This window comes from Chelonia mydas, chromosome 4 (assembly GCF_015237465.2).
Source record: "Chelonia mydas isolate rCheMyd1 chromosome 4, rCheMyd1.pri.v2, whole genome shotgun sequence".
Classification (NCBI taxonomy): domain Eukaryota; kingdom Metazoa; phylum Chordata; order Testudines; family Cheloniidae; genus Chelonia; species Chelonia mydas.
This window is the reverse complement of record NC_057852.1, coordinates 127,395,411-127,410,555: the sequence shown is the minus strand read 5'-3', so window position 1 is coordinate 127,410,555 and position 15,145 is coordinate 127,395,411. Positions and strand designations below refer to the sequence as shown.

Below are 15,145 nucleotides of genomic sequence, written 5' to 3'. Positions count from 1 at the left end.
GAATTAAAATCAAACTTGAGACAAAAAAAAAAAAAAAAATCACCTAGATCCATTCACTCCTTACTTCTGCCTGAAAAGCCTTGACTGACTTTAATCACAAATGTTATCTGAGGTCTTAAGAGTTGTTCCCCTTGGTAAACCCAAACTGATATGTAGCTTATGTAAACAAGAGAACACTCAGTTATTTAGTGGTAAGTCATAAGGTTTTGCCATTTTTAGACTAATTTTTGGGCCCAGTCCTATAATCCTTACACAAACAGTCCTACTGCCCATATTGCTACATAGCAAAAGTAGAGATACCATGACCACAAGAGCAGAGAGTTTACCGGTATATGAGGCTCCGCAATGTCCTTCTCAAAGAATCGAGGGAATTCGTTAACAATGTACTTTGCAGCATTTTTCCCAGACTCCTTGGACAACGAAAATAAACGCTGTATAGGAAGGAAAGGGGATAAGTTTGTTTCTTTACAATACCTAGTCCTCTGGGGGTCAAGTATGTCATGCCTCCCCCAGAGCATGAACACTTCTTAGGGACAGGAGGACACTCCTTCGCTATCTCAGCTGCTAAGCTCCCCCCGACCCCCATCTCACATTGACTACAGCAGCCTTGTCCTCTCTGACTTCACCTCTCCAATCTTCATTCTCAAATCACATCAGTCCCTATCCTAATTTTTATGGGATTCCAGTCACATCAAATTCAAGTTCCTGCGCTTCACTTTCAAGGTCTCATTTAATCTTGCTCCAACCTACGTTCCTTCTACTTGCCTTCTCTTATATTGCACTCCTTCCAATTCTGTCCCCTGCCCCACTCATGACTTTATGCCTTCTATCTGCTGCCCTCCATGCTTGAGATAAACCAGCTGCTGCTCTGCAAGTACCCTCTCTCTCTTTCAAAGCTTTCTTCCTCTCAACACTATTCTTTCCACACACTCCATTATAATATGGCTATTCTGTGTAAGACTGTAAGCTCTTACAAGTTGGGACAATTCGTTTCTTATGGTACATAGAGCAACACATACATTTACAATTCTATACAGATGTTTTAGCTCACATTTTTATTTCAAAATTTTACTAAATTGCAAGTGTATACTGTGTTGCAAGCATCAGCTCCAGAGACAGTATTTAAACGGAGTAATCATTGCACATAAACACCATCTGTGCAAAGGTTTGTATTCTTCAACGAAAACTGCATACCAGCAAAGAGTCTGGCAGTGCAGGCCAGTGGATAAGGTATTAGACTGAAGAAACAGTAGCAGTTCTTAAAGTGGAAAGGGAGCAGGCAGCTAAGTGCCTAGAGCAGGGGTCTGAGCCTGCTTGGTGGTGTTGCCCCAAGCCTGCCCAGAAGAACCTTATAATCAATAGGAGACCATAAGTACTGAAGGAAAAAAATATTCTGAACACGTTTAACGACTGATCAGAAACTATTTTCTTTTTCAATTAAAAAAACCCCAAGCTGCCGACTTAATAACTGGGGGTAGAGTTCATCAAAGTTTCAAAATGGAATACTTACAAACTCAAAATAGTTTCTAGGGATAAGGTAGGGGTCATCTTGAAACATATAATGAGCAGCTGTAGGATCCTATAGAAAGAAAAAGGCAGAATTTAAAGTTCTAGACAGGTGTATTGTAGATATATCTTATTTCATCTCTGAAATTAAGAGACTGTCAGCAGATCTAGTGCAATCACCTCTCTACCCCATTTTAAAGAGGAATATATGTATCTAGCAAAAAATTCACCAGTTTGAAATGTAGCCATGTGTTGGTTTGGGAATAAATGATTAACCAGTTTTTCAGAAGTACGTAATAGGTATACATACATTATTAATACAATGATCACATTAGATGGGAACCTAAATAACTAAGGTACGAAGAGCATCCTGCAAAGCAACAAGTGCCTTAACTGCCACAGAAATGAACGGGACCCAAGGGCTCTTAACACCTTGCATGATTGGGCTATTAATTCCAGGAATCATCAACAAACACTAACTTCTCTGGGACTTTCTGTTCCTGTGACTAACAGAATCTTGATTTTGAAGATTTCTGGTCTTTAGTCTATAATGCTTTTTAAGCAGGCTCATTTGGTACAGTCAGAGTGAAAACCAAGGGCCTGATTCTCTGCTACCAAGCACCTTGCATAATGAATGTAAAACTCTACCAAATCAGACGCTGGCATTTTAAAATATGCTTCGCACTCAGGCTGCACTGATGAGAATGGCTGTACAATGTGCATGGCAACTGAGAAATAGGCTCTTATGGTCCACAGTGCATGTGCAATCTCTCCTCCATTCTTTAACAGTTCAACACTGGTCTGACAAATGATCTTAACATATTACTACAGAGCAACAGCTTCAGACAGGTTATTCATAGAAGACTCAAGGTGCTGAATGATGCAGCAAGTTTATGCTCAGATGGCAACTAGGATCCCATTTTTCACTTATGATTGTGGCAGGTATATAAAAGGTCATCAGAAGGCAAGTCTAGTGTATTAAAAAGCAGCACTACACAGTTCCACAGGATTGATTATAACCTAAGAAAGTACTTACCCTGTTTACTGTAGATGCAAGTGTTTGAAGAACTGCTAGTTTATCCCTAAATTTAAGAAACTTGCATTAATAGCGTGCAACAGGCTTTCAACATCAATTCATCCCATGTATTAACTTTTTGTCCTGTACTAGATGAATTGAGAGTCTCAAGGGATCAGGATTTTAAGAAAAATTGCACTGTCAAGTAAATGATGCTCTAAATATTCTAATCCTATTTAAAATACATCGTTTTCTCTTGGGACATGGAGGGAAGAAGGGGAATGAAAGCTTGACTGATGAAGTGGTGTTGAACCATTTAATTTAATACCCTATTATATATTTATTTAATTAGTATGAAATCATTGCAGCCAACACAGTTAAAACTTTATAAAAATGGTGTCTGTATATGTATTTTCATCCCCCCCATGCCAGGTGCACTAGTTGAGAGAGAACTGTGGGGAGAGGGGTAAGGGAGAGAATGTTATCTCTGAAAGCCTCAAATCACAGAAACCAATTCTTGCACTGACTGAGGACTGGATATAGTAACCTATGCTGTGACTCTTGGGCTGATTGAAAGATATGTAGTTGATGGTGCCAAGAGCTACTCCTTTCTGTAATGCTCCCAGGCCTTGCAAATTCAAGGATCCCAACTCAAATCCTTCACAGGTAGCATGCTGTACTGACATTCAATTGCTAAGCACACCCATCCATATTGGTTTGCCTCTAATATCTCACTTCTAGATCTGCAGTATAACTAGTAAGACTCACTCTGCACTCGAGTCAGCTCCCCTCCATGGATCAACTAGCAATGATAAGAATGGAGTGGGGTACACCCAATACCATATCTTCAGCATCGCCTCCACAATAATCCATTCTCCAAGGTTTTAGAAATACAAGCTTCCTCCTGGTTTTATTTTATCTACTCCAATTAGGCAAAAGTTTATTTTAGCTATATTGAAATATGCCTCAATATAGGCAACCTCCCAAAAGATCAGTAAGATTTGGTTGGCTAGTAAACATGGTCTTTAAGTAAGAAAAAAACAAAAGTACTGAAACAGAGGTTTTTTAAAGTGGCTTACTGGAGACAGAGCCCTTCATTCAGTTTCCCCATTGACTTTCTCCCTCATACCACAATACACAAAACTGAGATTTCTTTACTGTTCGCATACACAAAAGTGTAGAGGGACACATGTCAGAAAAACTCCGGGGGCCCCAACTCGGAGGGAGAAGAGAAAGAGATGGGATATTAACACTCACCAAGTTTTCTTTCTTGGAACAACAATTTCTTCTTCAGTAACTTCAAAAAGAAATATTGATCATACTACTGTTAGAACACAAACATGAGACTGGCATTTCTGCAACTACAACCAAACTGTTGATTACTCTAAGCTGTTAAAAGTCAAAAATAGCACTCCTGATATTTAAGATGGGCAATTCTGAACCTAATACGTTTTAAATTCCTCTTTAGGTGCCTTGTTTATTTTAACTACATAACAGAGTACATTTTGCAGAGCTGTAAAAATGAACTATATAATTAAGATACTGTACCTCCTGGGTCAGCTTCAGTCTTCTGAAGTGATGCAGTTCCTGAACAATGCCTACAGACACCAAACATGACCATGAGGGTTTTGAGTATCAGCACACACATTAATGTGTATTGCAGAAATGGATTTTCAGAATTCTGGATTGCAAGCAACTAGACCAATAACAAATGCAGGTCAGTGGCAATCCTACACAGTATTGCCAACCTTGGGGTTTTATCACAAGCCTCGTGATATGTTGTTTTTCTTAAAGCCCCAGCTCCAGGAATCAGGTGATCACAAGAGAATCTCTAGCCAAGTTTCTAGAGCAGTGGTTCCCAAACTTGTTCCGCCGCTTGTGCAGGGAAAGCCCCTGACGGGCCAGCCGGTTTGTTTACCGGCTGCGTCCGCAGGTTCGGCCGATCGCGGCTCCCACTGGCCATGGTTCGCTGCTCCAGGCCAATGGGAGCTGCTGGAAGTGGTGCGGGCCAAGGGACGTACTGGCTGCCGCTTCCAGCGGCTCCTATTAGCCTGGAGCAGCGAACCGCAGTCAGTGGGAGCCGCGACCGGCCGAACCTGCGGACGCGGCAGGTAAACAAACCGGCCGGCCCGCCAGGGGCTTTCCCTGCACAAGCGGTGGAACAAGTTTGGGAACCACTGTTCTAGAGAAAAGCTTGAAAATGTGAACTCTAAAGGTTCCAAAAACGGAAGGCAATTTAAAAAATAAATTCTCAGGATTTTGTCCCTCTCCTCCATGTTTTTGAATACTTGCACTACCTGCACAAACACAAAGCTTTGTGCTAGAAGCTGGAACTAGATTGAATGCTTATACAGAATCATAGAAGATTAGGGTTGGAAGAGACCTCAGGAGGTCATCTAGTACAACCCCCTGCTCAAGGCAGGGCCAACACCAACTATAGATCAATACAGATTAGATCTGTTTCAAAGAGCTCACAGGATGTAGAGTGATTCAGAAATGAGTGTACCGCACCTCTACGTACTGTGCAGCCTATAGATAGCTAGCCATTTTGCACTGAATTTGGATATGATTTGCTCTCTAGAGCACACAGAACATAAGAGAATGCCCTTTGACGCAATCCTCTCTTTTGTTCGCTTTGGTTTTCATGTCAATCTAACTTAAGAGTAATTTGTACTGAAATCTATTTGCTCCTATCAAATAAACAGGCTTAAACTTTGTATTAGACTGTGCCCCCAAACTTTGTTACAGCTCTGGGGCTGGTATACACTACAAGACTAAACACTGGCCCTGAGCCTGTGCAAAGAGTGAACCTACATGTACCTCACTGCAGGATCAGGGATGTGTGTTCGTTTTGTAACCAGGTCTCTCAGCACTGCTATTAAAAAAACCCCGCCACGATATAGTTTTTTCCTTTCCTCATCTCTCTGTTAGATTGTAACTAAGGTCTCTAGCGCAGTGAGTGTTTACTACTCTGTTTGTTCAATGGGGTCCTCCGGAGTTCTGCCCACACACAACTGCCATGAACGTAATTAACAACAGTACACACCGGAAAAGGGGCCGTTTAAAAATAAATCAGCAACGGGCTAGCTCCCCCAGAACCGGTCCTGAAAATCGTGTAAGTGCTAATGCAGCCAGGGCAGACCCCTCCCCGGGCAGCTGAAACCCCCACGCAAATGGAGGCAGATTCCCTGCTGACAGCCTCCGGCCAGACCCCACCAGACAATTTAACTTCGGTAGGGTCTTAAAGTCAACCCCAGTAACCCCATCCGCGGACCACAACGGCCACTGCGCACGCGCGGTTTCCCGATCCGTTCCCGGAGCACCAGCATGAATTCCAGCACCTGGCTAGAGCGCGCCGTGAAGGGTGACTACATTGCGCAGGCGCAGCGCCCGTTCACTCGCTCTCGTGGCGCAGGCGCTGGCCTCATCGCCTTGCCCGCCCACCCGCGTTACCGGCTCTTTCAGCCCAGGGCACGCGGAGCCGCTCTCCAGCCCGGCCCCTGCTCCTACCTGCTGCTCGCTCCCTTCCCCGTGCTGGGCAGCCGTAAGCTGCAGCGTCCGCTCAACAGCATCGCTCGCCGCCAGGAGCTATGCTGCAACCACCTTCCCGCCATCTTAGCGTCCCGCCCGGGGGCTGCTGGGAAGCAGGGGCGGTACCATTTGCCGCTGTGAGGAGGAGGGAAGCGGGAGACACCCTTCTCCAGGAAGTGGAGTTGGTATCGTCCAGGGACGGTCCCTCCCCCTGAGTGCGGGAACGCAGTTGGGGCCGCGTGGTGCTCGTGGCGCAGTGGCTACCCGTTGTGGGAGTTTCTGGTGCCGGAGCGGGAGGAGGGAGCTGCTTGAGCGCCCACCATGAGGCCGCCCAGAGAGGTGCCGTGGCGGCGGCTGGCCGGTATTTCCTTCGGGATGTACACGGCCGAGGAGATCAGGTGAGGACCGGAGCCCGGAGGGCCCCCGCGGGAACTACTGCTCCCAGCATGCCTTGCGCCGCCGAGCGGCCAGAACCCCATGGACCCTTGGCGCATGCCATGCTGGGACGTGTAGTCCCTGGGTGGGAGATCGCCCGTTGTGCTGGGCTCTATTTCTGAGAGACCCCCCCACCCCCACCCCTTGGGCTGGAGGGAGCTAGGTCGGCGCCCTTGTGCCTGCCCCGCTCCTGGAGCCCAGCGCAGCATGGGGGGGGCCGGGAGAGTGGAGACTAGAGAAGGGTCTGGGGCAGCCCAGGCTGGAGGGGGGCTGTGGTGAAATGCAGCCTATGAGGCGGGGGGGGGGGTAAAGAGGCTGCCAACACGGGGGGGGGGGGTGGAGACAGGGGAAGGGGTGTCTTATGCCATAGAATGGGAGCTAAAGTGGAGAGGAGAAGCCCCAGCCTGGGTGGGAGCGGGGCAGAGGAGGTGGCCCTCTTCTGTTGTGGAAGGGAGAAGAGGACCTGGTGCGTGCTCCCAGGAGGGAGGGTACTTTAGCCAACTGCGGAGGGAGAGCTGCTGTTGCGTGCTGCCGGGGAGCAGACCCTGTGGTTATTAAAAATGGTACTTCTGGTAAGAATAGGAGTATTCCCTTGGGCGTCGTGACTAGCGTGCCTGGCATTCCTGCCACTGTTGGTGGTGCAGTGGTTAGAGCCTTTAAGGAAAAGTTTTCTATAGATGTGGCCCTATAACTGGGTATACAGAGGAAGCAAGTGAAACTGACTATACACAAAGTGCTGGCAAATGCACAAAAAAAAAGGGGGAGGAGGAAGACGTGATCGTTTTCCCTAACTTTTTTGCTGTTACTCGTAACACCGAAGCATATACAAAGTTAACAATATCTGCCGTCATAGATGTAACTTTTTGTTTTTCTTTCATCTTTAGGAAACTAAGTGTAAAAGCCATAAGCAACCCTCGTTACCTAGATAACGTGGGCAACCCATCAGTAAATGGACTGTATGACTTGTCTTTGGGACCTCCTGATGCCAAAGAAGTGTGTACCACTTGTATGCAGGACTTCAACAACTGTCCCGGACACCTAGGCCACATAGATCTGCCACTGACTGTCTACAATCCTCTATTTTTTGATGTATGTATATGCTGCTGAGAATGTGTTAATGTTGTAGACTAGTCTTCACTAGCTAGTAGTCTAGTGTCTTTCAGAGCTAGTGATCTTTGAAGATTATTAAGGATTCAGTAGGTAGTGATACAGGGAAATCCTCCTCTGGTGAAATGTCTTCCATCAAAAGGACTTAAATTTAAACACATATTCACTGTAATAGTCAAATGATTCCTCCCTCCCTTTCCCACTTGCTATTGCCATGCCTTCACTTACAGTGAGAAACCTCTGTAGTAAGACTAGCCAAACTTTTTTTCACCTAATAGAAGAAACTGTAGTAAAATGAGGAGCGAAGGGTCACATTCGACTTTGTAGTAGCAATGTATACACCACTCCTCCTTACTTAGCCAGAGGACATATAGAGAAGATTAATATAGCAGAACTAATTTATGGTGGAATGAAATTTCAGTATAAGCACAGTGAAGTTTCACTATAAGAGGAGTCAGATTTCAGAGTAGCAGCCGTGTTAGTCTGTATTTGCAAAAAGAAAAGGAGTACTTGTGGCACCTTAGAGACTAACCAATTTATTTGAGCATAAGCTTTCGTGAGCTACAGCTCACTTCATTGGATGCATTCGATGAAGTGAGCTGTAGCTCACGAAAGCTTATGCTCAAATAAATTGGTTAGTCTCTAAGGTGCCACAAGTACTCCTTTTCTTTTTATAAGAGGAGTGAAAGTCCATTGAAATGTACTTAAACCATTCAGACTTTCACTCCAGTTCACTATAACATTCACTGCAAGCAGATGCTATTTTATTTGAGTAAGGCTAAGATTTGGTCATGTTTTTTTTTTAGTAAAAGTCATGGACCAGTCACGGTCAATAAACAAAAATTCACAGCCCCATGACCTGTCCATGACTTGAACTATATACCCCTGACAAAATCTGGAGGGCTCCGGGGGTGCCCGTTGGTGCACTGGAGGGAGTGGGGGACGGACTCCGGGGTGCGCGCTGGTGCTCCAGGCAGTGTGCGGGGAGGGATGGGACTCTGGAGCACCCACTGGTGCTCCAGTTGGGGGTGGGGGTTGAGCAGCCCTGAGGTCAGTCGCACCTGCTGGCTGCAGAAGCCATGGAGGTCCTGGAAAGTCACAGCCTTATTTATGAGGTACTGAGGATGTAATACTTGAATGGTACCATTTACTGTAAGATGTGCCTTGGTTAAACACAAATTGATAATATAATTATTAGTAATATTACAAATTAGTAATAATACTTCAGTTTAGCATTTAATTTATATTGCTTATTATCCAAAATCTCAAAGGGCTTTACAGACATTAAGGGCTTGTCTACACTTGGAAATTTATTTAAATAGGTATTGTGGAGTAAGAGCAATCACACAGGAGCTGATACCAACTCACTAGTCCAGAATTCTGGAAGAGCTGTTTAGGTAAATATCCAAGTGAAGGAAAGCCCAAAGAGCTACATCCTGCAGTATGCTGAGTGGCTGAGGAGAGATGCTGAACTCCTGTTGATTTCAGTAGAACTTGAGGGCACTCCATGCATACCTGATCCTGGGAGGTGCTGTCCATACGCAAAGTCTCACATCTCTGTAACATGCTGCAGCTAATTCAAAATCAGTGGGTAGCTATTATCCCCAAACTAACTTTTATAAATATGAAAAGGTCCTTCACTCTGAGCCTCATCAGCTGTTTTGAAGCAGGATGCTACCTCTGGATGCTTCTTTCTCCTTGATCAGGGCATAGAGTCTCAGATACCATGGCGAGGGGTATGGTATATGAACCTGAATAGAAATAAAATGAAGCAGTTCTGCTGCTGTCCGGGATGTGGAGGGAGAAGCTGGCTCTTATGGGTGGGCTCAGGGCTTCAAGGAAACCCTTCCCTGTTTGAGAGCATTGGAAGCTAGAGACTTTCTGTATTGCAGACTGGTAACTTCTGTCTTCCAGATAACACTGATTCGTTTTAAGGAAAATGCCAACTTCCCTCCAGTTCTTCTATTTTCCACACCATTAAATCTACCAGACTAATTTTTCTTTTCTTTTCAGAAATTATACCTTCTGATCCGAGGTTCTTGTTTAAACTGTCACTTGCTGACCTGTACTCGAGCTGTGGTTCACCTATTGCTTAGCCAGCTGAAGGTCTTGGAGAGGGGATTGCTTCATGCGGTCTGTGATCTTGAGGCCATCCTGAATAGGGTAGGTATCCCCTTGTTTGAGTTTGCAGCATTGTAATGGTGTGATGATGCTAATTTTCTCTTCCTCTGTCTTTCAGTTTTTGGATGAAAACACAGATGCATCTGGTTTAGACATCGAAGAAGAGTTAAATCGTCATGTGAATGAAATACTACAAAATAATCAACTAGGAGATCAGTGCTCACATGTAAGTAGAATAAGTGATCTTTCTTGGAATCTCAGGCTTGCCATGTGTGTACCTCTTTAAATAAGTAGTTTGGTCAGGTATCTTCCAGATTTTATCCTAGAGTTGTGAATGCTGCTGCTTTAGAGGGGGAAAAAAGGTGACTTGTGGCCAAGCGTTTATAGTGGAGCTGCCATTGGATCCATAACAGAATAAGAACTTAGTACCATCCCAAAAGAGTGTTGTTTGTGGTGTGTGTGTCATTTTGTGTGCATGTGTGAAGGGAAATAATTTGATAGTGCTTTGAGAATAATTATGTAAATGAGATAAAACTAACAGTCATTAAAGCCGTCTTGCAAATATTCTGTACTTGAGGCTGTAGCAGGTCCTTTTAAGAAGTCAAGAATATTTTGTATGTATCTAAATATCTTAGGATATCCTATGTGAACAAGCCACAGAATAGCTATAATCAGGTAAAGTAATTTGCCTACAATGTTTATCTTTCTTGAGTTTGTCCCTTGTTCCTTGTGAGAGGAATGTTGCTATAATGAAGCTCTTATGTGTTCTTAGGACAACAGAAATCCTTTGGCATGAAAAATCTGCAGATTCTGAAGATTTACTGCCGCTCCACAAATTTTTCTGTTTTGTACACAATTTAAGCTTTGACTCAAAATTTGTAGCCTTTCTGATTTCAAAGACCCGCTAGCATAGTCTTGGGTTTAGAATTAGACAGTGAAACTAGCAGTAATGGAAATGTTGACACCCCACTGCCTGTCGGCCTCAGTTGGGGGTGGGGGATACCTGCAAAGCCTTATTGTGACAGTTAAAATGCTAACACATTGTCTATTTCTGAGGACTGGGATGTATTCTCCTACCAGTCCTAATTACAGGATGCTTACAGGTGCCTTATCCTGCAATCCTGCTGCATGTCGGACTCCCGTTAACAGCAGTGTGAGTTCTCACACAGGACTTTATATGATCAGGTTACATAACATGGTAAAAACACCAGTACTCTCCCTACACTAGTGTTTCTGCTGTTGCTACCATCAGCATAACCATGCTGGGGCTAAGGCAGTAAGGGGAAGACATTTCAAAAGTCTAATGTCAACGCTGCCTAAAGTCCGAGATTTAATTTCTTGTCCCATTCTCTAAGCCACCAGGTACCAGGAGCACTGTGAAGACAAGACACACACAGTCCCAGTTAGGTGTCAGTCAGTGATCCCTCTGGCCAAAATGTATCCCATTAATTTATTCTTGTCTGAAAGATTGTTAGCCACATATAGGGTGGATTTAAAAAAATCTGGGGAATCTTTGGGTCTCTGGAGAATTTGGGAGAATCTCAGCTGAAGGGGAAATTAGGTGATTAAGGCATGTATTTAATCAGTAAAGGCAAATTTAATTAACTGCTATTATTCAGCATTAGAAATAAAATCTGTTTTGTGTGTGTACCTCTTAAATTGTAGCTTTTATTGTCACTTTTATCATTTTTAAGGCTTTGGGTTTTGTTTTATTTTTCTCCATTTTAGGTAAAAAACGTGTGTGAGTGTAGGAGTAAACTGATTGCACAGTTTTGGAAACTGCATATGACTTCAAAGAGATGCCCAAACTGCAAGTAAGTATGACTGTGTGCAGAGAAAGCAAGTAGCCTTGTGGATTTGTTTCTTGTAATATAAATAGTCATTCAAACATTGCGAACCATTACACTGCCTTTTGTTTTTCCTACTTTTCTTCAAGATCTAGAAGATCACAGGTACGGAAAGAGCACAATAGCAAGTTGACAGTAACCTACCCCACTGTGGTACAGCAGAAGTCTGGCAAAGAGGCCATCTTGGAGGAGCCAGCAAGTAAAACACATTTTTGTTCTGTGCAAATAGTAGTATAATATTTGTATTTTTCATCTTACTTAAGGGTCACAGATCAACTACAATGGGCACTTCAGCATGCTTGCAACTCGGGGGCACAGCCAGATCTAAAGTTCCCTCCAGTTTTCTGTACTTAACCAGCCCTCCGTGCTGCAGAGATTTTTCTGAGGAAAATTCCAGCTTTTTATTTCAAATATCTGATTTATAAGTCAGCTCAATAATTTGGCTTTGCTTTCTGAGTTGCTGTAGCAGCTGGCACCCCTGCTGATTTCAGGGAGAGAGCTAGGCTGAGAAAGCACAAACATCCAGCTGCTGTAACTCAGTGATTCATCAATGTCTTGGAACTCTCTTCCTTCCATAGACAACAGTCTTTTCTGGTCATAACAAGCAACATGTCTCTGGGATTTTTCATAAACAAACTAGGAAGAAAATGATAATCCCACAGACAAAATAAACTTCTCTCATGGGAAGAGCAGTTTCCTATCTCTGTATGCACTGCACGTCAGAGATGAACATCAAGGCAGAATGGTTTACAAGACAGAAGCTGTATTAAACAGAGTGGAGCCTGCACCTGAAGGTATCTTCACTCATTTTTAGTCAGTTTGGTGGGCTGCTGATTGATCTCTTTGCATCTGCAATAAAGCATCTTGTTTGTGTCTCCACTTGTGAGGACTAGGGATGTGAAGTGACAAAGTGTTCTAGAGTTAGCATTGGCCTCTGCTGTATGTCTTTCCTCTACTCCTTAGGACTAAAGACAAGAATATCAGTGATACTGTTTTTGTGCTGTTTTGGCTGAAGAGACTGGTTCTTAGCCCTGATTCGCCTAGCACTGGACCTCCTGATACTTTTCTCACAGAGCAGGTCTATTCTTGAAAGACTGATCCTCTGTCCAGAACCAGACAGGTTTAAAATGGATATGGTGATTTAATCCTTTCTTAGCCACTAAAAGGATGTCAACAGACAGCTTATTCTACTGACTGGTGCAAAGACCCTGGTTTAACTACCATGATAAAATAAGCGAAACTACCATGACTTCCTTCCAAGGGGCTGTAATGTGGGTGAATGAGTGTCAAAGCTCTGCATTGTTATTCTCTGCATGTTCAAGAGTGTGTTATTGTGGGATGTTTTTTGCAATTTCCAACATTAAACATTTTCTTTGGGTGACTACTCAGATTTCACTCCTACAAGGTCGTAGAGCATCACTTTGAGACCTCATTCTGGTCAATATGCCCTGTGGATGATATTGTTGTACTTTCTAACCATTAAAGTAGCTGCTATCTTTAATCAGGTGAGTTTCCAAATTTGAGAGCTTTCTCTGATGAGATGCAGTATTGGACTTCTTGGCCAGACAAGTAGTCCTCACCTTCTTCATAGCATTCGTTCTCAAAGCGTATTCAAGAAATGTTTCCTTCTATCAGCCATCAAAGGCCAGTCTTTAAGAGCCCAGACAATCCCATGGCAGAGAAGTCTTATATCTCCTGTAATGAGACGGGCTAGGTGGCCACATAAATTCACCAAATTCTACGTATTGGTCATCCAGTCGTTAGCCAATGATATTTTTGGCAGAAGTCGTCTGCAGGCTTTAGTGCCTTTGTAGGGGGAAGACAGAGGACATCTAACTTGTCTTACTTCTGGATATCGGTGTTTAAAGAACAATCTTACCTTCCTTCCCAGGAGGCACACTACTGTGAGGATCTCATTAAAACTGATCTGTGGGCCTCAGTATGAAGAAGAATATGTGAGCTTAGTGAAAATTTCCTCTTTTTGAGTAATAAGGTCCACGCCTCTGGCCCACCCTGGAGACAAAGGAATCAATCATCCATAATAGAGAAATGGACATCCTAAGATTCAGGTTTAATTTGTTTGGGGGAAATTATTCCCATGCTCAACAGTAGGAGAAAATATTGTTTGATTTCTTTCCCCCACTGTATAGATAACAGTCTCTAGCATTCTTAAAACTACAATACCTACCTGGGGAAGTGAGGAAACAGATTGACAGAGCGAGAAGGGTACCCAGAAGTCACCTACTACAGGACAGGCCCAACAAGGAAAATAACAGAACACCACTGGCCATCACATACAGCCCCCAGGTAAAACCTCTCCAGCACATCATCAGCGATCTACAACCTATCCTGGAAAATGATCCCTCACTCTCTCAGACCTTGGGAGGCAGGCCAGTCCTCACTTACAGACAGCCCCCCAACCTGAAGCAAATACTCACCAGCAACTACATGCCACAACACAGAAACACTAACACAGGAACCAATCCCTGTAACAAACCTCGTTGCCTACTGTGTCCCTATATCTACTCTAGTGACACCATCAGAGGACCCAACCACATCAGCCACACCATCAGGGACTCCTTCACCTGCACATCTGTTAATGTGATATATGCCATCATGTGCCAGCAGTGCTCTTCTGCCATGTACATTGGCCAAACCAGACAGTTCCTACGTAAAAGAATAAATGGACACAAATCGGGCATGAGGAACGGTAACATACAAAAGCCAGTAGGAGAACACTTCAATCTTCCTGGACATTCTATAACAGATTTAAAAGTAACTATACTTGAACAAAAAACTTCAGAAACAGACTTCAAAGAGAAACTGCAGAACTAAAATTCATTTGCAAATTTAACACCATTAATTTGGGCTTGAATAGGGACTGGGAGTGGCTGGCTCACTACAAAAGCAACTTTCCCTCTCCTGGAATTGACACCTCCTCATCAGTTATTGGGCGTGGACTAAATCCACCCTGATTGAATTGGCCCTGTCAGCACTGGTTCTCCACTTGTGAGGTAACTCCCTTTTCTTCATGTGTCAGTATAATAATGCCTGCATCTGTAATTTTCACTCCATGCATCTGAAGAAGTGGGTTTTTTTACCCACGAAAGCTTACACCCAAATAAATCTGTTAGCCTTTAAGATGCCACCGGACTCGTTTTTACAGTCTCTAGGAAGTAAGATGGAATTCTGGCTGTAGAAGCTGTCACAAATGAAGGGACCTTTTGGAGCCCGGACATTCATTCCCTTGCCAGTGACTGACAGATCCTGGTTCTGCCCCAAAGTAGGCAAGCAATCTGTAGCTCTATTGTATCAGATCTGTGTATTTATTACTTGAAGAAAGGGAAATCTTTCATGTGAAGTTGGATACGTTTTCCCTATGGTAATCCACAGGGTAAATTTTTCCTGTTGAACTAATCTGGACTTGTACACACCTCCTAAAATGTATATGTCAGACTTGGCTTTAATTGTTTCAATTCTGTAGACTGTGACCAGCTTCATGACTGTCATATCATGCATATTTTATTTTAATTTTACTTGAAAAGCAGTTGGTTTACTTAACTTGATTTCCCCTTAACATAGG

General features: G+C 43.7%; 2 protein-coding genes across 4 annotated transcripts in view; one reads left to right on the top strand and one right to left on the bottom strand.

Moving 5' to 3' along the window:
- The window catches only part of PTCD3 (pentatricopeptide repeat domain 3), a 39,868-nt gene extending 33,705 nt beyond the window's left edge, over positions 1-6,163 (bottom strand). The window contains exons 1-6 of the mRNA XM_037898282.2: positions 6,032-6,163; positions 4,070-4,119; positions 3,779-3,818; positions 2,543-2,588; positions 1,511-1,579; positions 327-431 (exon numbers count right to left, since the gene is read on the bottom strand). Coding sequence (XP_037754210.1) covers positions 327-431; positions 1,511-1,579; positions 2,543-2,588; positions 3,779-3,818; positions 4,070-4,119; positions 6,032-6,135 — 414 coding nt within the window. The 5' untranslated portion in view covers positions 6,136-6,163. The remainder of the gene's footprint in view (positions 1-326; positions 432-1,510; positions 1,580-2,542; positions 2,589-3,778; positions 3,819-4,069; positions 4,120-6,031) is intronic.
- A 149-nt stretch (positions 6,164-6,312) lies between these two features.
- The window catches only part of POLR1A (RNA polymerase I subunit A), a 54,763-nt gene continuing 45,930 nt past the window's right edge, over positions 6,313-15,145 (top strand). For 2 of the 3 annotated variants that reach the window (XM_037898276.2, XM_043544863.1), the window contains exons 1-6: positions 6,313-6,450; positions 7,372-7,576; positions 9,608-9,757; positions 9,834-9,941; positions 11,444-11,529; positions 11,652-11,761. In XM_037898276.2, coding sequence (XP_037754204.1) covers positions 6,374-6,450; positions 7,372-7,576; positions 9,608-9,757; positions 9,834-9,941; positions 11,444-11,529; positions 11,652-11,761 — 736 coding nt within the window. In that variant the 5' untranslated portion in view covers positions 6,313-6,373. Of the gene's footprint in view, positions 6,451-6,909; positions 7,060-7,371; positions 7,577-9,607; positions 9,758-9,833; positions 9,942-11,443; positions 11,530-11,651; positions 11,762-15,145 lie in introns of those variants that run through there. The other variant, XM_043544865.1, reaches the window with a different exon arrangement.